At 49.1% G+C, this 22,358-nt stretch overlaps 1 protein-coding gene across 1 annotated transcript in view; it reads left to right on the forward strand.

Moving 5' to 3' along the window:
* Nucleotides 1–22,358, forward strand: part of COL22A1 (collagen type XXII alpha 1 chain) — a 236,758-nt gene that overhangs the window by 58,100 nt on the left and 156,300 nt on the right. The window contains exons 10-14 of the mRNA XM_069465956.1: nucleotides 242–304; nucleotides 1,364–1,402; nucleotides 18,937–18,990; nucleotides 20,030–20,074; nucleotides 21,155–21,208. Of these exons, the coding sequence (XP_069322057.1) occupies nucleotides 242–304; nucleotides 1,364–1,402; nucleotides 18,937–18,990; nucleotides 20,030–20,074; nucleotides 21,155–21,208 (255 nt within the window). The remainder of the gene's footprint in view (nucleotides 1–241; nucleotides 305–1,363; nucleotides 1,403–18,936; nucleotides 18,991–20,029; nucleotides 20,075–21,154; nucleotides 21,209–22,358) is intronic.

The following is a 22,358-nucleotide window of genomic DNA, read 5'->3' on the forward strand; positions in this document are numbered from 1 at the left end:
TGCGGTGCTTTCATGCACTGGCTTTCTCGAGAAGTCCCGAGTTCCTGGAATTGTGATGTTGGGCGATGACTTAGACGCTTCCTCCTCCCCAGGGCTGGGGCATGTGCCCTCAGGGTGCAGTTGGCAATGACGGAATCAGCTGCTTCCGGGCACTGGAGCCAGTTGGCCATGGCAGCCTGTGTGGGCGGGAGCTCTGTTGGAGGACCTAACCTGAAGCTTGTCTCTGGTTTCAACCCCTCAGGGAGACACAGGAGCCATTGGGCCTGCTGGCGCTCCTGGACCCAAGGGAGAGAAAGGTGACGTGGTGAGTAGAGTCCAGCTCCTCTGTGTGGCTGAACCACATGGCTGGTGTGGGAGACCCAGGGACCCCCTATTGTGCAAATCAGCAAGTGGGGGCTGAACTCCTGGTGGTACCAGGCACTGTGCCCCTGCCTCTCCAGGAATGAAGCCCAGGCTCCTCTCCACAGGCATGGAGGCCTGCTGGACATGGCCCTGGTGCCTCTCCAGCCTTGTCCCTTGTCAGCCCATCCCCAGAACTCTGTGCTTCCAAATCAGCGCAGTTATGATTCCCCACACTGGTCATTTTGTTGTGCCCTCCCTCACCCTGGCCACTACACAGGCTCTTTCCTCTGCCAAGAATAATCCCTTCCCCAAATCCACCCCATTCTCCCCTCCCCACCCCTTCATGCCTGGCTCACATGTCTCCATCATTCAAGCTCAACTTGTGTCTAACTGTCCAGAGCACCCCCGCCCCCAGCTCTGTGCCCCCCCCATTGCCCGCACTCCCTCCACTCCAGCATCGGGGGCCTCCCGGGAGTCCTGGTCTGTGGTTCATCATCAGAGCCTTCCCAGCGCCTGGCCCAGCACGGCTGTGTTCATGGCTCCTCATGAGAGAGCTGGAGAACATTCTGAAATCACAGAAATCACTGAAATTAGAGAACAAACATGGATGTCCTATGGAACCCTGAACTCTAGGAAGTGGTCTGTGTCGTAATTATGACCATTATTGCCTGCCTGACACCATCAGCACGAGATCAAGGCCAAGTAGTGCTGTGGTTGAGGCAGCGCCGGCGTTACACAGCCTACATTCAAATTCTGGTTCCACAACCCAGCTCTGTGGACTGAAGAAGTTGCTAGAACTACCTGAGTTTCATTATTGACACTTGTGAACCAGATATAAAAATAATACCTACAGAGGTTCTACTTCTGGAATGGCGGCATGAGGGAAGAACTCTGTAGATCCACTCCCCAACAAAAGACCCACGTCTAGTGAAACACCTTCCAAATCTCGGGGTGCTGCTGCCACAGGGGCTATCACGCCATGGAGACGCTCTGTAGTAAATGTTTGTCTTTCTTTCTCTAGGGCAGAGGACCTTTTGTCCAAGGAGAAAAGGGGGAAAAGGTAAGCATCTTCCTTTTGTCATATTCTTTCAAAGAAACAGGACAAGGGGGCACAGGCGTGGGAGAGCTATGTGCTTCCTCTATGCTGCTCGACAAGGACTCGGGTGGGTGAGAAGAGGTTTCCCTGACCAAGTGCCCGGCCTCCCTGCGTGTCCTTCCCGACTCAGGCGGTTGAAGCATGTGCAGTGCTCAGCAGGAAGGGAGAAGGTGGAGACAGGACGTGGTGTTTTTGGAGAATTGAGAAGTAGGACCATACATGTCTTGGGGAATTCAGGAAATATTCTGTTAGAGAAGTTGACATTTGAGCTGCACCCAGGAAGTGCAAGTTTTTGGCCAGGGTCTCCCAGGCAGAGCGAAGAGCATGAGGAGAATTTGTGGGTGGCCTAAAAATGATCCCCACAGCTATGAATGTCGCACCTTCTCGCACCTTCATCAGAAGGTGCACTTGCCCCCACAGAACCTGGAAGATATGAGATTCCCCTGTAAGGAGGAAAAACAAAGCAGGGAGTCACGAAAAATGCCATTTTCTACTGACATCAGCCATTAACACACAAACAAAAACCTCCCATGATCCTGGAGAGGCAGCCACAAGACTTTATAGTGCACATGTATGCTGATGATTTCATTAGAGTCCAGGCACTTGTAGATTCGGTGTGTGATGTCATTGGACCCTGAAAGGGCATCCATTGCCCAGAGAGCCACATCAGCCCCGTGCGTGGGGCTGACTTAATGCAGGTGTCGCTCCCGCAAGTTACAGTGCAAACAGCGTTCACGCGGCCATTCTCTCCCTGTATGTACCCTTACATGTCTAGATTTACTCTATAGAGGTAAATCAAGGATAAGTACAAGTACATACCCAATTGTGTATAAGTATTTATAAGACAGACTAGAAACAAACATAATGATGTGCAGTGGGCAGAGGGGAAAATAAGTTATTGTACTGAAGTTATTAACAGAACAGCATTTGGTGATGCAAAATAGCATTTGCGAGAATAATTAATGACCTGGAAAGTGTAGACAATATTTTGTTAATTTTTAAAACACATTGTAAAACCTATGTGCAGTATGATCCCAATTATGTGCGTGTGAGTGACAGGGAGAGAGAGAGAGAGAGAGAAATTAATGTTGGAGAAAAACCCCTGTTATTAACCACTGGTTATCTGTGGATGGCAAAGTTGTAATGGTATTTGTTTTCTGCCTTATCCGTCTTTGTGTCTTCATTTATTTCTCAATGAACTTCCTCTCCATCAGAAGCACAAGCACACAGTTAACATTACTACTATGCGAGAATAGAAAGCGGTGAGAGAGACAGTGTGACACACAGCATAATGTGAGCTGTACGGCCGGGCAGATCTGGTTCATCTCCACTATGCCACTCTCTAGCTCTGCCATCAACTTTTGAGTCTCTGTCTCTTGATACCTAAAAACGGGCTAATGGCAGCCACCTTCCATGACTTCTAGTGGTTTGAAAGAACAGCACCTGGAACCTAGATGCTCAAATTCAGCAGCTACTTTTTGTTTTAATTTTTAATTTGTTTAGTTTTATTTTATTGTTGTAAGAACATTTAACATGAGATCTGCCCTCTTAACAAAATTTTAAGTGCACAATACAGTATGTTGACTACAGACACAAAGTTGCACAGCAGAACTCTAGAACGTGTTCATCTTGCTTCACTGAAGTGTTACCCCTACGGGTTAGCAAATACCCAACTCTTCCTCCCTGCAGCTCTGGAAACCAGCATTCTACTCTTCCATTCTACGACTTTGACTATTTTAAATACCTCCTGTAGTGGAATCATGTAGTATTTGTCTTTCTGCATTTGGCTTATTTCACATAGCATAACGCCCTCCCGGTTCACTCATGTTGTTGCAAATGGTAAAATTTCTTTCTTTTTTAAAGCTGAATAGCATTACATTGTATTCCGTATTTTCTTACTATTCACCTGCTGATGGACATGTGGGTTGCTTCCATACCTTGACTATCATGAATCATGCTGTAATGAACATGGGAGTGTAGGTATCTCTAGATATCTCTTTGAAATCCAGATTTGACTGTTTTTTTTTTTTTACTATATGCCTAGTAGTGGGATTGCTGGATCATACGGTAGTTCTATGTTTAACTTTTTGAAGAACCTCCATACTGTTTTCCACAGTGGCTACACCATTTCCCATTCCCACCAACAGTGTTCAGCAGCTTCTTTTGTTGTTGCTAGCATGCTTGGTTCCCGTGGGCACAGATCCAAGCACAGGGTATTAATGGGACACCCAAGTATTCCTGTATCAGGAACTGGGGCTTCCAGGGCCCTTAAAGTCAGAACACTTGGTCTCGGTGGCACTTGCTGGGCAATACTTTGTGACTCTGTGACCCCCTTCTCATGTTCCTCCTGGACCAGCCTTTCCTCTGACTGATGTGTTCTCCTTTACGTGTGTTCATGTAACCAGGCAGGGGCTGACAGCCTCCCTCTCTCTGTAGGCAGCAGGTGCATCTCTGCCTTGTCGGTTCTGGGTCGAGCTCACGATGGGCAGCTGTGGTGGCCTAGTCTCCTCATACCTGAAGGCACCTCCCTGGTGCCCAGAGCCCTGCCTGCAGCAGCACATCCAAAAACTTGGCACTTCCCGGGGAATAGCTGCGGCTGGGGGGCCCTCCTCACTATTTGGTGCTGGCAGGAGAGACAGAAAGCTGAACAGGCACCTCCAGCTCTGTCCTTGATTGACATTTTCTTCCAGTTGGCTTTTTAATCAAAGTCTGAGTCTAGATTTTACCACACATTAGCTGTGTGATTTGGAATGAGTCACCTCCTTCTCTGGGTCTCTGCTTCCTTGTCTGTCAGGATGAGGGGGTGGGATGAGATGATGCATAAAGGCCCTTTCAGGCAGCAGCTCTGAGACTTGGGGCTCAGCCCACCCCAGCTCTGCACTCTGGGGCTCTTTGCTGTAACTTGGAGTCTCTGCTTCCTCTCCAGGGGTGAGGAGCCGAGGGTGGGCCATGGGGACAGATGAGGTACACAGAGGGGAGAAGGCCACCTGTGACTCATGCATTTGACTGGGCTTAACAAACTGGCTTCTTCACTGAATATTGTCTCAAACGTCATTGCCAAGTGCAGGGGGATTAGATAGACTGGAGCCCGATGCCCCAGGGGTCATGATACTCCTATTCTTACTGGCTGTGTTGTTAATACTGTTGGTGTTGTAATTAACTGCTGTGACAATGTGTGTCAGCTTCCAGAGGCACCTGCTGAGTGCATTTTGCGTTATCTCTCCTTGTTCAGACCGTGCTTCAGGGAAGACGCTGCTGTGCTCATTTCATAGATGAGAACATAGTATCAAGGTCAAGCGACCTGCGTAAGGTCACACCGTTAGTGAGTGTCTGGGAAACACAATCACTGGTTATTACTAAAATGCCGGGGAGCTGGAGAGTGGACAGAACTGCCTGTCCTGCAGCCAAGGAAACTGAGGCTTAGAGAAAGCGAGTGATCAGCCCAGGGTTGCACAGCCGAGAAACTGCTGGAGAACTTGGTCTCCTGACCCTCCCAGATCCCTCTGCTGCCTGTCCTTGGCATTTCCCATCAAATGCCCAACGCCGTTCTTGGTGCTCTGGGGGGGCCTCCTCTCTGGTGCCTGTTCCACCTCATGTGCACCACTGGTTCCTGGGCAAATGCCCCTCAGTGTTTCAATATGCCTGTAACTGAGGTGAGAGAAAGGGAGGCAGGCTCTCAGGGTGCCCCAAGAACTACCCACAGTCTAGATGTTGGGGATGTGAAAGGACAGAAAGAGAGGGGATGGGTCCTTCAAAGGGTCTGGGACACAGCTGGCACTAAATAAGTGCTTGCCAAATGAATGGATTGCAAACCTCCATACATCCAGGACCAAGAGCCAACTCTTCTCAGTAGAAGGATCACAGACCCTGGGCTTGAATGTACCCAACTTGAAATTCTGTCTCTACCTCATGTTAACCATCTGTCTACCCATGGGCTACTTTAAGCCTCAGTTTCCTTTACATGAAAAAGTGAAAATAATAGTTCCTGCCATATAAGGTTACTGGGAGGATTCAAGGAGAAGATAGAAACCTATGGTTTGACCTGGTGGCTGGCGCAGCAGGTACTTGATAACCAGTGAAGCTGTTCTGGTGACGCTATCATAATTTCCAGTACTATCATGGTGATGATAATGATGACAACATACAGCCAGCGCTGGAGTCGGGAACAGCGGGGTGGAGGGGATGACTTCCAGTGACCCTGCAGACCCTTGGTTCTTCCGTCTTGAGGAAATTAGTTAGCACAGTGGAGACACTGGCATGAGATTCCCTTTGGGTGGGCAGCTGAATGAGACCCCATTATGGCAGTGTGGTCTGCAGAATCCACTGGGCCACGAACCCCACAGGTAGTGAAAGATTTAGAAACAGCAAAGCAAGGGGAAAGTGTGTGGTTTCCGATGAACTTCCTTGTGGCACATCTTGAGGATCCTTCTGCTCTGGGAGGACCAGAGCCTTCAAGGGAGGAGCCCAGTGGTGCTACCGCGTCATTGCTCCTTCCTGGGCCCACAGTGCCCTCTCATACCCCGAGTGTGGAGTGTGTGCTGCAGTTTCCTCTGAGCATATGTCTGTGCTGTTCTGGCTTATCATCTATTCCTGGGAAACCTGGTGTCTGGAGGGCAAAGGGGGCCTTGGTTTTGGCTCACATGTGAGCTCAGGTGGTAGAAAGAGCAGGTGTGGGGAGTTGGGCGGATCTGGGTTAGGATCCCAGCTCTGCCAGTGGCCAGGTGACCTTTGGTCAGTGTCTCTCTGGGCCCCAGCCCTTCACCTGCATGGTGCAGCCGCCCACACCTGCCTGCTGGGTCTGTTGAGGGGATGACAGGATGTTGATAATGCCCGTGAAATCACCATGCTCAGTCCCTGGCACACTGTAGGTGCATGTTAAAAATCTGTCCCCTTGCGTTTATTCCTTTTCTTTTTCTGCTAGAAGTCATTGCTAAAATCCATTAAAGAGTGGTATATTTGTGTCTTCAGTAGCTAGTATTCAAGTTCCTAGTATGTGGACGAGAGCAGTGGCCTCGCAGAGCTCTCAACCTGGCATGATGCTTCTTCTTACTGGTCCTTAAGTGAGGTGGGTTGTGCCATCTCTAGTATTAGCGCGCTGCCCCCCCATCACACAGGGAGGGGCGGGCAAAGCTATTAAGTAGCACTGGCTCATCCACAGGGTGTGCTGGGGGTAGATCAGGGGACAGCGGTCACACCAGCAAAGTGCCAGAGGGTTTTCCAGGGTACGTGGTACTGTACTTCTGGTGGGGCAGGTAAAAAAATGAAACCCCAAAAAAGAGGTGACATTTGACTTACCAATGCAGATCTAGAAAATTACCCTAAGCGCAATTCCTATGAAGGGAAAAACTAAAACAGAATCAAGATGACCCCAAGCAGACTTTGTTCATTATAAGTATTCCTAATAACTGCAACTACAACCACAACAAAAAATGGAAATAGCCTAATGAAAAATTATATTACCTCAACCAGATGGACAGAAATAAAAATTAAAATGACCTTATAATATGGAGCTATGCATGCCATGTAATACAGACGAAACAGTAGAATAGAAATCTATGTACGCTTACATGCAAAAAGCTGTGTGTACAATGAAAACAACCAATGCATTAAGGTAGTGGGGTTTGGGGTATTTTATATATCATGGTAATTGCTCTTAATGGTGCTAGAATATTAGTACAACTGCAAACATTTAACCAAAGATTAGGTTTCATCTTACATGATGAAAATCTTTTAAATATAGTATATTCACAATTTTTTATTCATGAAATAAAAAAAAAACCAGTACAATTTTGAAGGAACACACTGCCTCCCAGGATGGATTTGTTGGCTACTGATTGGAAGGTGTGACGGCTGACGGGCCCAGGTGCAGAATACGACAGTGGCTGAGGCTTTGGGGACCTGCTGTTCCCTGTCCTGCTGTATAACCTTGGAAAAGTCATTACAATTCTCAGTGCCTCAGTTTCCACACCTGTACACTGAATATAATAGTAACAACATCAAGCCTCTCTCGAAAGGGTGATGTGAGGGTTTCATGAGTTTATCCACGGAAAGAACTTAGCAGGGCTCTAGTGATTAAAGTGACTTCAGAAAGCATTGGCAAGAGGCAGTCTACACCATCCGACCACTGGATTCTCCGCATCATGATCCGTTCAGGTGCATTATCCAAGTTCGTCCAAACAGAACGGACTCAGTACTTCTGCTTTGAAGGCTGGGGACAGATGCTCTTTTCCCTCTGGGTCTGAGGCTATGAGGATGGAAGCCTCTAATTTCCTGAAGTCGTTTTGCTGCTGTGAAAGGAGCCTGTCTGAGGAGGGTGAGGTGACACTGAGAAGAAGCTTGGCCACAAAACAGATCCGTGGACGTGAGGCTGCTGGACGGAGTCCAGGCCCATCTGAGCAGTGTCCAGCATGCTCAGATCCCCAAGGGCATGCATTTCTTGCCAAGGGGTTTGCTTTCTTTAGGAGTAGGAGTGGTTATTAATATTAGAGTTGGGTTGGGATGTCGATGGTGGCGCTTTAGGCAGAGACTGGCCCAGACGAGTTGCTGAAGTGTCCCCGGAGTGGGCAGGAACAGAGGACACAGGAGGATGAGGGGTTGACAGACCTGAATCAAGCCTGGATCACACCTTAGAGAGAGTTGTGGGCCCTGGAGACCCACAGGGAATGAAATGGGGACAAAATATCCCATGAAGCCACGGCTTGGGTCAGCAGCTAGGTACTCAGCATTTGGTAGAGGGGAAAAGCAATAGCAACACCAAAAGTTCTTTCTTAAGCATTTTTGCAGAAATCCATATGGCAGTAAATAAAACTTCATATGGATTTTCTGTTCAGATTTCACAGTGTGGTGCACCAGAAAAAAAAAATCAGCAAGTGAATATAAGAAACTCAGCTAAATTTTATTGGCTTTGTTGACTCAGCAGCAGATAGGATTTTGGGTCACAGAAACGTCAGTTCATTGTCTTTTATGGTTTTCTTCAATTTTTACTGGCACTGTAAACCTGACGGGGGATGAGCATGGTGAAGGATGAGTCTCTGAGCCAGCAAGGAGCCGAGGCTGTTCCGACTGCCTGGGATGGAGACTTCTCAGAACCTCAACTACAAATTCTGAAGGGGGTACCAGGGCCGCATGAAGCCCACCTGAGTGCTCTGAAACCACTGTGTAGGAGTCTCTGTGGGCTGGTTCACCATGAAGTGAAACAAACAAGGTGCTAATTACAAACTGGAGCAAGCAAGCCCAGGCCATGGGGGTGAAATTAAGAAGGGTTCTTAGGCAGGTTCACTGTAGTCAGCTGGGTGGCTTGGTTCCCAGGTCTTTTGGAGCCTGCTGTTCCCTTGTCCTCTGATGATTTGAAATGGGACAAAGCAGCCTTCTCCACGTTACTCTGGGCTATGGTGGCCTATGAAGCAGTCGGCCCTTCAGGTCAGCATGCCTGGAATTCCTCAGCTGCAAATGTCTTCCTTTGGTTTAAGCCTGTTTGAAACATACAGGTGCACATGAATTTGTGTTTGACCTTAAATTGCTTCTGTTGTCACACTGCTGTGTTACTTGGTAGATGAAGTCCAGTGTGTTTGGAGTGTACAGCCTACCTGATGTGTTGGGGCCCTGAGTGATCCTCCCCTGATATTTGTCTCCTGCCGATTGTGGGTTTGTCTTTCTCAGGACACCCTCAGGATGTTTCTACCTCCCTGCCATTGACTCTTCCCCCATAGTCATCGTCCTCCTCTGCCTGTTGAAATCGTCAGGATGCTTCTGAGCTAGGGAACTTGGAGGTGTCAAGCATGGAGCCAGGAGGTTCCATAGACACTGTCCCATTCATTCCTCCGAAGTATTGCAGGTGGAAGGCACCCTTATCCCCATTTCACAGAAAAGAGCAAGGAGACTTAGAAAGACACACACACACATTGATATGATTGGTTCTATGGTAAATAGCTGTAGAAAGAGCACAAAGTAGTTTATAATAAGCTCTGGTTTGTTCAAAATCATAACAAGTACCTGTTGAGAGACAGGCATGGGGGACCAGACAGGGACAGAGAGACGGGGGTGTGATTAACTCAGCAGCCACCCCTGCAAATGAATGGAGGGAGCAAGGTAGAGACGTAAAGTGTTTAGAAAAATGACCACTCTGACCACTGCATGGCCAGGAAGGCAGAACCAGGGAGAGAAGTGATGCTCCTGCTCAGCTCTGCTTCCGATTGGATGGGGACCCTGCAGGTGACAGGTCTGCTCTCACAATGACACCTCTCTGCCCTCAACATGGCAGACACGACTTGTGCTGTCCACGTGGTAAAAGAATGGATCTTTCTGACCTGAGCTGGATTCTTTTTTTGGTGTCATTCAAAGGCTCTAATTGAAATTGTGAGATGAGAAGACTCCTTGGAGGTAGAATTGGACTGGTGGGGAATGATGAGGAAGCCCTGCTACATATGGATTTTCTTCTGAGGGCCTCCCGTCTAGGGCAGTGACCAGGAAAGGTTCCATAAACCGTAAGACACTTTGACATATCAGGGGAACTATGGTTTGAATGTTTGTATCTGCCAAAATTCATATGTTGACATCCTAACCCCCAAGGTGGTGGTATTAGGAGGTGGGGTTTCAGGGAGGTGACTAGGTCATGAGAGTGGGGCCGTTATGAATTGTATTGGTGCCCTTCTAAAAGAGACCACAGATAGTTCATTTGTTCCTTCTGCTATGTGTGGTTACAGCAAAAAGACAACCACCTGTGAACCAAAAATGGGCCCTCACCAGACACCAGATCTGCTGGGACCTTGATCTTGGACTTTCTAACCTCTAGAACTGTAAGAAATATTTTTCTCTAGTTTACAAGCCACCCAGTTTATAGTATTTTGTTATAGCAACCCAAAAGGATTAAGACAAGGGGTACCTTATATAGGTAAAATGCATGGCCTAGCAAGGGATAACATACGCACTTTCAATTTTTTAAAGTTCTCTCTGAAAGCATAGGATGGGTGTTAGCAATAGCAGCCATGCAGGATTCACTGGACAGCCCTGGTGATTTTATCTGGAATATTACTTTATCTGAAAAAAAAGTGCCATGTAGTGGGAAGAACCATGGCATCAGCCTTTTATTGACTCTTGATGTTCCAGGCTATTTAGTTTATAAGCTTCAGCCTCCTACAGCCCCTTTAAGAAGGTTGGGCCATGCCCAAGGTCACAGAGCTGATGAGTACGAGGAGCGAGGGAGGAGCGGAGGCTGAGTCTGCCAGACACAAGACACAAGAGGGGGATCCACTGCATCAGCCAGTGTCACTCCCTGCTCCTCCCTGAACGTGATGCTGGTATCTGGGAATTCTTGACCCTCAAATACCATGTCTCTGATAGGAACCAGGTTATTTTATATAAAGGCTGCATTATGGAGCCTCTGAGCCAGCAAATGTAAATAATATGTTTGTGTTTATATGTGTAAAACTTCTCAGGTCTATTTATGCCATTTGCCTTGAGCTCTGGGTCCCTTCGTCTTTGTTCACAACTGACTTAATCAGCACCCTCTATCTCCTATTCTTAGCCCGTGCATTAATGTGCATTATTCATGGTTATTGAGTTGGGTAACTGTGGTTGAGTGCCTTCTATTTTTACAATAATTAAAGGGCTTAGGGGAAAAATTAGTGTCGCTGCTTATGTGCCCTCAAATAGTCTTGTAGGTTAGGGGCAAAATGCTGAGAGAATAAATAGAGGTGCCACTGGCCCTGTCCGTGGTGCTGATGGACGTGGAGAAGTTTTGCATTCACGGGATCTCACAGCCCCGGGCAGAGCTGGGAGAAGAAAGTCTGCACTTTTCTTCCAGCTCCGTCTGACAGTTGGGTGCTTTCCAAGTCTCATGGAGCAGTTGCAAGACTAAGGGCCTCATACAGGAGGGAGAGACCACTTATGGGAAGGATAAGTGGACTCCTGGACTGGGAGGGCAGGGAATGCTATGGGCACAGACCCTGGACACAGGCTGGCTGGGCCCAGGCCTTGGCTGCACCACTTAGCAGCTGTGTGACAGTGGGTCAGTTACTTAACTCCTGTGACCCTTGCTTTCCCCGTCTATAAATTGGTGACTATGATAGTAGTATTTGCCTCAGAGGGTTGCTGCAAGGATTAAATGAGCTAATGAAATTAAATGACTTAAATTTGTCAAAAATGCTCATAAATGCTAAGTATAATTACCATTACACCAACAGAGGGTCCGGTTTTTTTTTAATACACCAAATGACGTCTTCTGTGTTCTTAGCATTAATGAGGTCTTATCCCCAGAGGGGGTCAGCAGCTGGGCAAAATCAGAGCTCTTCCGCCTCCCTTGAGGAGCACTTCCACAACTCCCAAGGACTTGGGAAGCCTAGAGAATGTTGCTAGAAAGCATGTCCCCAGTGAGCCAACATGGAGGTCCTTTCCTTTCTTTAATTCATCTTAAATAACTCACAGGGCATCTAGAAGAATAATAGCACCCAGTATTTACATGCACTTGCTGTCTGCTAGGATTTATGCACATGCTACTTAGTTTAATTTTCAAGGTGGGTATCGTTGTCCTCGTTTTACAGGCTATTAACTGTGGGACCAGGCTCAGGTGACTTTACCTCTCTAAGTGGCTGAAACAGGAGTTGAGCTCATGCTTCATGACTTCACATCCTGCAATTGTCTGTGCTGAGAAGTGGTTCTCAGACTGAGCATCCAAATCCCCAGGATGACCTGTTAAACCAACATGCTGGACCCCACTGCCAGAGTGTCTGATCCAGGGGGTCTGGGGTGGGGCCACAGAGGTTAACTTTCTAATAAGACCCTGGATGGTGTCCATGCTGCTGGTTCAGGACCCACACTTTGACGACCACTGCCCAGGGTATGCCTGAGACCCTGCCTAGAGAAACTACTGTGTCTCCTACCAAATGGATGAATCATATAGTAACAAAGCCTCTCTGGCAAAGGAGCAATCTCTTTGTCAACATTTATAAATAAGCCCTGAAATTTAATTAACCAAAAGAGCAACAGAAATATTTGTTTTCTCATTTGACTGTATCTTTCTCAGTGAGACAACAGCAGGATCCCTGGGGCTCTGGCTGCCGATGAGTGGGTGTGGGTGGGTGGATAGTTTCCCGCTAAATGGCTGCCCTCCCATGTGCCTCCAGATGGGCTCACAGAGGCTGTGAATGTGGGGGGGGGGGATGGGTGGAAGAGGGTCAGAGCCTGGACTTGGAGTTAAGCCCCGATGAGTCAAAGACTGTGTGTGACCCGACTTTGAGTCACACACAACTGCAGCAGGAACAGGAAGGAAGGTCCCGCTTCTTTGAGCCTTGGTTGTCTCTGCATTGGGTTTCACGTGTGTTTTCTGTTGCTATCCTCATATAACCCAAGTGTTGATTTTGTTTTTATAGGTGGAAAATGAAGGCTTGGATAGTCTGCTCAAAATAATAGTACCTGCTGCTTGTTTTGAATTTCCCTGTATACAAAGCATTTCCCCAAGTGTTGCCTCCAGGCACCCTAATAGTGGGCCAGAGGTGCTACCTCTCCTTGCACCACCCCTGGGCATGTGCAGGAGCTGAGACCCAGGTGGGAGAGTAAGCTGTCCTGCTCCGCTAATGTGGCAGGGGCTACAGGCCACCTGGACTTTCTCCCTCCAGCCTGGGCTATTCCTTTCCTCTCTTTCTCTCCCTCCCTCCCTCCCTCCCTCCCTCCTTCCCTTCCTTCCTTCCTTCCCTTTCTTTTGTTTTCCTTTTTTTCTTCTGTATTTCGTTGTAGATCCTTAGCTACCCATATACCCTTTAAAAGCCTTCCTGTGCCCGACCTTACCAATTAGGCGGCACCTTCCCATCTTTGCCCACTTCTCAGACTGACGCAGCCCGTGCACTAGGAGGAGTATTTCTATATAACAGTAGATGCAATAGAAAAATGAGCACTTTAATAATATTATAAAGTATACAAATTATGTCCACATTTATTTCTCATCTGAAGGCATTGTGAACCTCTATTTAACAAATGATGAAACTTGAGCTCAGAGAGGTTAAGTGACTTTCCCGTTGGGATGTGAACAGGCAGCCTAGGGCTGTAACTGTCTCTTTTCAAAGCCATTGTAAGCAGCTGGCAGTGAGAGCAACTGGGAAATTTTGGAAGGTGTGTCAGAGGTGCATGGTGGTGTTAGTAATGTTTAAGATTAGGTGATGCTAATCTCATGGGCTGCCCAGGTCTCAGGATGTCTTGGGGTAAATGTTTCTCTGAATGTGTCTATTTGCATTGCCAAGTTGGTTACCTTAACCACATAAAAGAAGATTCCAGAAGAGATGTCCATAAAAGAAGACTCCAGAAGAGTCACTCTCTGACTCAGAAAATATTTACTTCTATGGAGATCTCTAGTTGGGTTCTTCGATTACAAACCAGAGGTGGCCCCATCCCCTAACACAGCAGAAGTAATTGGTTCCACTACTCCAGCCATCTGAGCTGCTGTGCCCCATTGCCCACGTCCTTGGGAAGCACAACTCCCGAAGCTAGGTTGGCTGTCCCTACTTACAGATGAAGAGGGAGACTTGGAGCATGTCACTAACGTGGCCAAAGTCGTCAGCACTGAGTGAGTGGGACCATTTGAGGCTGTGTCTTGCTGGCTCTTGGGACCATTACTTTTCCACCACACTCTTCTGTTCGCTTTCTTTCTGGGGCTTACACACCCCCGAGACTAATTTTAAAGCAGGAGAGGCATCCAGTCTCTTCCCTTACCAGCCCACAGGGCTCTAGAAGGAATCGAGGTCTGTGGCGCATGTGTGAGGCCCTGCGCCAAGCCAGGCACTGGAAACATGGAGGTGACCAAGTGTTGCCTCTCATCTCACGGGGCTCCCATCTTGTGGACCAAACAAATTCACGCAGACACCTGCTGGGCACCTATTTGAAAGAACCAGTGGGGCTAGGAAAGTGACAACTGTGTGGGAAGGCAAAGGTTCCGGAACTCTTCGGAATTCTCTCTGCCATTGTCCCTGCCTCATCCCTGACTCCCTTAGGTGGACACTCCTCAGAGCAGCAGTGCTGTGGTGCTCCCACCTTCATTCCTGAGGGAGGAGTCCACCGGGTCATCCCTTCCCTGCTGTCAGCCGCAGGATTTCCTGACCTGCAGGAGTCAGAGGACAGACTGGCCACTCAGGACCAACCATCTAGAGTGGGTGGCCAACACCTCAGGCAAGTCGCCCAACAGGCCTGATTCTGGAGGGAGGTGTCATCTAGGACATCCCCCAGAGTACATCCTTATTCTTTTGTGACATTCCTCCATTTTGGAAAATAATTGAGTTTAGACCTAGGGTTGTAGGGACATGGTGTTAAGGGGGCTGGTGCCCCCACCATCAGGACGTGCAGAGGCCACTTGCCCAGTTAATGCAGGAGAAGCTGGGGGACGGGACCCTGGAGACAGGTGGGGCATGTGGCCTGCTCCTCACCACCAGTCACCTGGCTCCAGGCAGAGCATCTGCGTCCTGGGAGGCCATCGAAGGAGCATTCCTTCCCAGTGCCCCAGGGGAGCAGGGCTGGCTGAGGCCACAGGGGAAGGCCATGGCCTCTGGAGAGGGAGAGCCAGGCTGGATTCTCTGGCATTAGCTGCCCCAACCTGCCTCCCTCTGCCACACTGACTCCTAGTGGCCCTGAGAAAGTTGCCCTCCCTGTGCCCCTGTGCCAAGATGTAGAGTGAGGGTGACAACACTTGGCTCACAGGACCGTCTGGTTCCGGTGAACTGACGTGTGTGTAGGCGCTGCTAAGTGTCGTGAAAACATTGAAATGCACGCTCTGGGGCCCCGAGCCTGACTCTTCCACACACAAACACTGCAACTTTGGGCAAATTACTCACTCTGTCTGTGCTTCAGCTCCGTAAACAATGAAATGGAGATGCGTCTCCCTTAGAGAACTGTCGTAGGGCTGAGTTAAATGCAGTGATGATGTGACGCGCTCAGCGCCTAGCACATTGCAAATGTGTGATAAAGACGCGCTATCGGCAACAGCATGTTTAATATTACTTTAATGTGTCCTTGCTAACATGACTTCACTAGGACTGTTCTGCCATTGTCATCCCTGACAGGAACAGCACGGACGCGAGTCTGTTAATCAGTGCTCTGTACTTCAGAACTACCTCCACCTGTATGGCCACTCTTTCCATCTCTGGAGAGTTAAGTTTCAAAACAGCCAAATACGGAGGTGGCCCCCAAGTTGCTGATGTGTAAATAGAGGCTGAGAAGCCACTTGCCATGCAGCCCTCTGATTATGACAGCTTGACCCATAAAAGCACCTCACTAACCCCCATTTGTCCCAGGAAACAGCTGGCCTTGGTCACAGGACAGCTTCCCATTCCCGCGGAATAATCCTTTCTCTTGTGAAACATCCCCAAACTGCTCATCTGCCCCCTTGGATTCAGCCAAGGATGGCCCCATGTACCTGAATTAGACTGTACCCCCTCCAAAAATTCCACCTAAATATAATACTTGCTAACCTGAGACTATCTCAGTATTTCCTCTTTTTTCCCTATAAATAAGGTTGACTCTCTAACACCTTTGAACCTCCTGCTGAAATGAAAGCAATAGCAGTCTGGTCCCCACCACAAGTTAAAGAACAAACAGCCTTGGTTCATGTTGTCTTGGACTCCGTTTTGCCCTGGGGGAGGCTTTGAGAAGCAACAGCCCATCTCCCCACCTCCGCTCTGAGCCTGGCGGTTCCTTCACACATCCGTGACGAGGGTTCCTAGGTATGGATGTCTTCCAGAACCACCATCAGCAAGGGCATATGGAAGCCTTCAAGAAAACCTGCCATAAAGGAACCTGTTTTGCAGAGTCTAACTCTGCATTTCACAAAGTCATTTGAAAAAAGGACCCCCCAATCTTCCTCCCCCCCCCGCCAGGATGCATATCAGATATTATATAAATCAAATTGGCATCACCCAGAGCAAACTTTGAACATGCTCCACGAAGCACCCTAGAGAACTTTCATAGTTACAAAAGCTTTTTACAGTGGCTGTGATTGTTCTCACTTTACAGAAAATGAAAACGAGACTCAGAGAATAAATGATTTGCCCAGAGATACCCACCCTCCTCTAAGCAGGGGTCACAGGATCTAGTCTGCAGGTCCGTGAATGCCCCTGTCCAGGCTGCCTTGCTGAGAGATGTCCCCTCTGCAAGGCTCCACTGACATGTACTCTTCTGTTCTTCTCCTGGTCCCAAGTCTGAGGACCCTGTACCACTTACCAGCACATCAGTGTTCTGTCTGCTCACGGTGTCTTTGTCTTTACCACTGAATTGTTAGGTGACAGCGACAGAGCAAATCTGTGGCTATCCCAGCAGGCTTATCATGCATATGGCAGCTGGTAAAGACATCATTTCCCAGGCCATGGGCATGCTGGAGTGGCATGCTTCCATCTGCTGATCCCATCACCCACCATGGGCCAAGGTGGCCGGGAGAACAGGCGGCACCAGGAAGCCCAAGACTATCCCCTCAGCAGAGCGTGGGTGCCCTCATTTCTCAAACCTCGCCTCACCTGCAGCCACCCCCACACTGCACCCCTAATGCTGGTACAATGTGGGGCCTTCCAGGGTGCATTTAAGGTCACATCACCAGGAAGCAAAGCTGGGATGGACTCACATCCATCTGATAGCCGACAGGGGCAGAGACATCTGTCGATGTTTCTCTTCAGTACCACATTGACTTATATTAGGATGCGGAGGCCATAGAAGGCACTTCTTAGAAATTTTAAGTGCGTGTGTGTATGTGTGTGTGTGTGTGTGTATCTTAATTTGTAACTAAAAACTAGAACTGTATAATCTCTGGTGTGCCTTTGAGAAAATAATACCTATCTCACAGGGTGATGACGAGGACTAAGATGATGTTTGTAGTGATATACTCCAGCCCGTAGTGTTCTATAAACTTTACACACAGATCACTGATGTCTTTGCTCATTGAGTAGCCAATGCCCTCACTTTTCAGATGGAAAAGCCCAGAGAAAGGCGCTGCCTTCGTGCTGGCGGGAGGGGGGTGAGGCAGAAAGTCTCGGGCGGATCCTCTGACTGGAATCGAGGTGTTGGGGCTAGATAGGAGGGCAGAGGTCCTGGGGTCTCCTTTTTCTAAATTGCTCTCCCCAGGTGCTCTCTGGAGAATTGTGTGGAGAAGGAGGAGGTGAGGCGCCTGGCTCCAATCTCCCCCTCCCCACAGCTCCTACGTGGTTATGCTTGATGGCTGTGTGTGATTCTCTAGAACGAAGTTTGTCCAGCTTAAATTAAAAAAAAAAATCAATACCTGTTCTACCCAGTGGTTCCCACTAGGAGTGATTTTGCCTCCCAGGAGACAGTTGGCAACAGAAGAAACACTTGTGGTTGTCACTGCTGCCATCCACGATGCTGCTGAAGACCCCACAGAGCACAGGGCGCTCCCGCAGCAAAGGCGTGTTCAGCCCGACGTCTGTGTGCCGAGATTGAGAACCTTGCCCTGGCCCAACCCCCAACTTCATGCATGTGATGTCCAGCCCAGAGCGTGAGTTAGGGGAGTGTCAGGTGCAGGGACCAGATGTCAGGGCCATGTCCCCTGATTCTTGGTTCCCAGTACTGAAGAATGCTTACTGGTACTGAGTCGATGGAGCAAGTGAGCAGACCAAGCAGATGCAAGCAAGCAAAGTGCCAAAGTTTATTAAAGCATAGCACATTCCAGAGAAGGGACAGAGGGAAGAAGACCCTAAGTTTAACAAGATTTCTCCCATTTATAATGATTCCCTAATTCTGTGCTAAGCGAGGGGTGGAATACTCATGGTTTTCCTTGGAAAAAGGTGGAGAATTCCCAGAATGGCTAATACTCCCCTTTTTTATCCTTGTAAGGCAGTTTCTAGGGGTTGCCATGGTATTTGTAAACTGTCATGGCACTGGTGGGTGTGATTTTTTACTATGTTAATGAGGGTAGGTCACTTGAGGATACTGTCACCTTACTGTTTTATGCATGCTCCAAAGACCCTCTTTTGTGGCCTTGGTCATATATCTACTTTGTGGCCTTTCTACCTCTTTTTGGTTGGTCAGTCCTTGGAGACTCCCTATGGTAGACCAATATCTGTTCAATCCTTGGAAGCCCCCTTGCCATGTCATCTGTTCCTTCTTAGAAGCCCCCTCTGGTCCATTTGTTCCTCCTATTGTAGACAAAGCATCTCCTAGTGCCATCTGTTTCTCAATGGAAACCTCCTAGACAAGCATCTGTTCCCCTCCTCCTTGTCCCTACCTAACAGGAAGGTGTGGACCAGGGCTGTGCACTCTCGGTAAGGTGCACACAGATCACCTGGGACCCTGCTGAAATGTAGACCCTTACATAGTAGGTTTGGAGTGGAGCCTGGGAATCTGCATTTATCACACTCCCCAAGTGATGTGCAGGCCAGAGGACCACATTTGAAGTAGCAAAGTCTTGGCCACAACTTCCTTCCCTTCTCAGGGCTTTGTTCACTTCACCAGCATTCTGAGAGCCTGTCTAAGATTACACTTACCCTTTATTAATGGCTGTTCTCTTTCTCCGGTTCTAGGGTTCCCTGGGCCTGCCCGGCCCCCCTGGGAGAGACGGCAGCAAAGGCATGAGAGTGAGTTCTATCCCTACTGCCCTGGCCCATGAGGCTACACTGGGCTGGCCACCTCCTGGTCACAGCCCTGTGTCCTCGAATGGGGTGTCCATTGCCAGGCCCAGGCCTGTGTGAGGGCTGGTTTGTACCAGGATCTTCCCAGACCCCTGGAGTTCAGCCAAATAGTTATAACAAGACCACAGCAACTGTTTCTACCTGAGCATCACCTGCCTGTCCCTGGAGCGATTTTCTCAGTTAACAATCAGCTCTGCACAGTGGTCTTGTTATCCCCAATGCCTAGACTTGGAACCGGCCTCTGGGAAGTGAAGGAGTTGCCCAGGCCCTCAGTTTGTAGCTAGGGTAGTCGGTGAGCCCCAGGCAGTGCCGCATACCCTGCGTGGCTGGCCGGCTGCGCTTCCTCTTACTGCTACCCTGGACTCCAGCTCTGCATCCTGCCTGCCTCGGAGCCGAGACGTGCTCCAGCAGCCTGAGCAAAGAGTGACCTCAGCTCGGTGGGTCAATCTGTTCTTCACCAAGAGCCCAAATGGAAATCGTGCTGGGTTCTGGCTGGCTGTTCCCTTCATGGTTTTCAGTGATGTGTGATCAGGCCTTAGTGTGGGAACCTGACCCATGTGCTCCCCACGAGGCCACAGCCTTTTGGGGCAGGTCGGAGGGCCTGAGCTCAGGAGAGAAAGGGGAGTTCCACAAATCCCCAGAACACTCTCACTCCCCATCCAAGGGCCCAAACCCTTCTCCATGGAGACAGTCATCACTGTGACTCCAATGGTCACACTTTGTCCCCGCTCTGCCCAAATCGGATAGTGTTGACCTCCAGCGACAGGAGCGAGTGGGAGTTGAGATCTCGCCCTGCGCAGGGCAGGTCGACTCCTTTGCTTGTAAAAAGAGTGTCTGAGGGGGACCTGGGCCCTGTCACTGGTGGCTGGTTACCTCGTTCCTGTGACAAGTGCTGAACTGCGGGGAATGGAGGCTTCGGGGTGCTCTGGTGTGCCAGGGCCCGTGTCCCTCCAGGCTGTGACCATGTGCTGTTTTGTGTATTCAGGGTGAGCCGGGAGAGCTGGGGCTGCCTGGTGAAGTGGGCATGCGGGTAAGTGTCCTGTGAGCCTGGGCTTCTCACGTTCCCAGGGGACAAGTCCTGATGCAAAACCAATGGCCTTAGGTGCAGAGGAGACACTCAGATGGCTCCCTGTCTCCCCTTCTCACAGGCTTGCATGCACCTGTGTGTAAGTATATCCGCACATGCAGGATTTTCCCTAAATTCTTACCAAAAATGGATCATATCATCCTTGGCCATTTTTGTTTGCCATCTAACAAGAGATTATAGACACCTTTTCATATCAGTACAGATAGGCCCTGCCCATTCTCTTAATCAATGCACTGACCCCCGTGATAGGGGCCCATGGTATTTTATGCAACTGTTCTCCTATTTATGCCCCTGAAGGGTGTTTCCAACTTCATTTGTTTTCCACTAAAATCAGTGAATCAATAAATGCATGCATGTGCCTGTGTGTATATCTCCTTGTATACTATATTTTTCTTGCAGTAGGATAGTTCATGAAAATTGAGATACCACAGGCTGAATACATGTACATTTCTGTTAAGTAGTAGGTTTAGTAGATTTTAATAGGTATTTACAAATTAGTTGCTCAAAGTTTGTAGCAGTTCATGGACTGGGCAGCAGAGAAGCCTCCAGGCTCTGCAAACTTGCATTGGGCTCTTCGTTAGGACTCACACGGGCTGTGCTGACCCTGTGGCACAGTGTGAAGCATGAGCCACAGGCATCAGCTGTCATGTTTCAGAAGCTGTGAACGTGTCCAGTCCGGATGGAGGGGAGGCCGAGGGACTCTGGGTGAAGAGAAATGGGAAATGTTGCATTTGGCCTCATGACGTCTCAGAGGTACAAGCCATTAGCTGTTCCTTGAAGCCGAGAGTACTCCGGTGTGAACCGGGCTCCAGCGGGCAGCAGATGGCATGAGCTCTCACAGACGAGGGACGCAGTGGCCACGGTGTCCGCTGGTGTGACGCTCCGCAAGTGGCACAAGCAGCACTTGGTGGGATGACGAGAGGCAGATCTTATCATGGGACGTGGTGATTAGCTGAGTAGCACCTCCATGCTGGCCTTTTCTTCCTGTCCCCAAACCTCTTCTCTGTGAACGCTCTTCTGCAGGGGCCCCAAGGACCACCTGGACTGCCCGGACCTCCTGGACACGTCGGAGCTCCCGTAAGTGAAGGCACTTGCCTGGGCAGGGGTTCTGTCCCTTCTCCGGGGATCAGGAATCAGCAAGTCCCTCTCCCTGCATCTAGATAATTAGGGCCTATGTGCACATATTGACACCAATGAAGTGTTGGCCTCTCTTCTCTCGGGCCAGGAATCCTTAGATGTTGTGGTGCTTAAGAATCCCCTGGAGAACAGGTTTAAGTTCATGGTATTTGGACCCTTTCCCAGACGCTGAAGCAGGGTGGATCCCAGGAACCTACATTTTCCCAGCACCCCAGGAACTTCTGACACTCGGTCTAAAGAAGTCATTTTACCAATCTGCCCAGTCGTCTGTTCCTGGAAGGGGGTGGAGTCTATTGAACTTGTAGCCCCGGGAACAGCGCCAGCTGAACAAACAGATACGGTATATAGGGAGCAAAGTGACTTCTTGGACATGGAACCCCATTCTTGATTCTTACTGAGAAAGATTTGAGATTATCTCCAAATGAAAGAAGCAGTGTAAACAGTCATTTTCAAAAAGAGCAGCTTGCATTGCCTTGGGGGCATTGAAGATCTCTGATCCCTGTGTGTATGGCCGAGATATTCAGATGGAATTAAAATAGCAGGGATGTCCAATACCCTGGTCAGCCTGGGTGGTCCTGCAGACCCTCTGCTCTTTAGTACAGCATCTTGTGGCTATGGCCCTGAACTTTTCTCTAGTTCAGGGATGCATGTGTTACTCCTGGAATTGACAAGTAGGGCAGTATCTGCCACCTTTGACATCCTTTCCATAGAATGTCCCAGGATCTCTTCAGGAAAGGAGAGGAGAATGAGGGGATCACACAGGGAGTTCCCATAGTTAGTAGGACAGATTTCTGCCTTTCCAGCAGGGCCCTGAACCTGCAGGCCACTGCCCGGGGGGCTCTGTGCTTTCATCAGCTTGTGCCGGTGGCCCCAACATCTCACTGTGAAATTTATGCATCTGGGAAGAGCAGGGACATTCTGCATCTCAGTGTGGGGAATTAGCCTTCAGGCAAAATCTCTGCAAGATTCATGCAGTAAACAAGTGATCAGTGCTGTCACTCACCGAGTCCTTTATTCCTTCAACAAATGTTTATTAATGCCTACCAAGTAGGGGTGCCGTTCTGGACTCTGGAGATGCCACACTGAAGGC

The sequence above is a fragment of the Eulemur rufifrons genome, chromosome 3 (assembly GCF_041146395.1).
Source record: "Eulemur rufifrons isolate Redbay chromosome 3, OSU_ERuf_1, whole genome shotgun sequence".
NCBI lineage: Eukaryota > Metazoa > Chordata > Mammalia > Primates > Lemuridae > Eulemur > Eulemur rufifrons.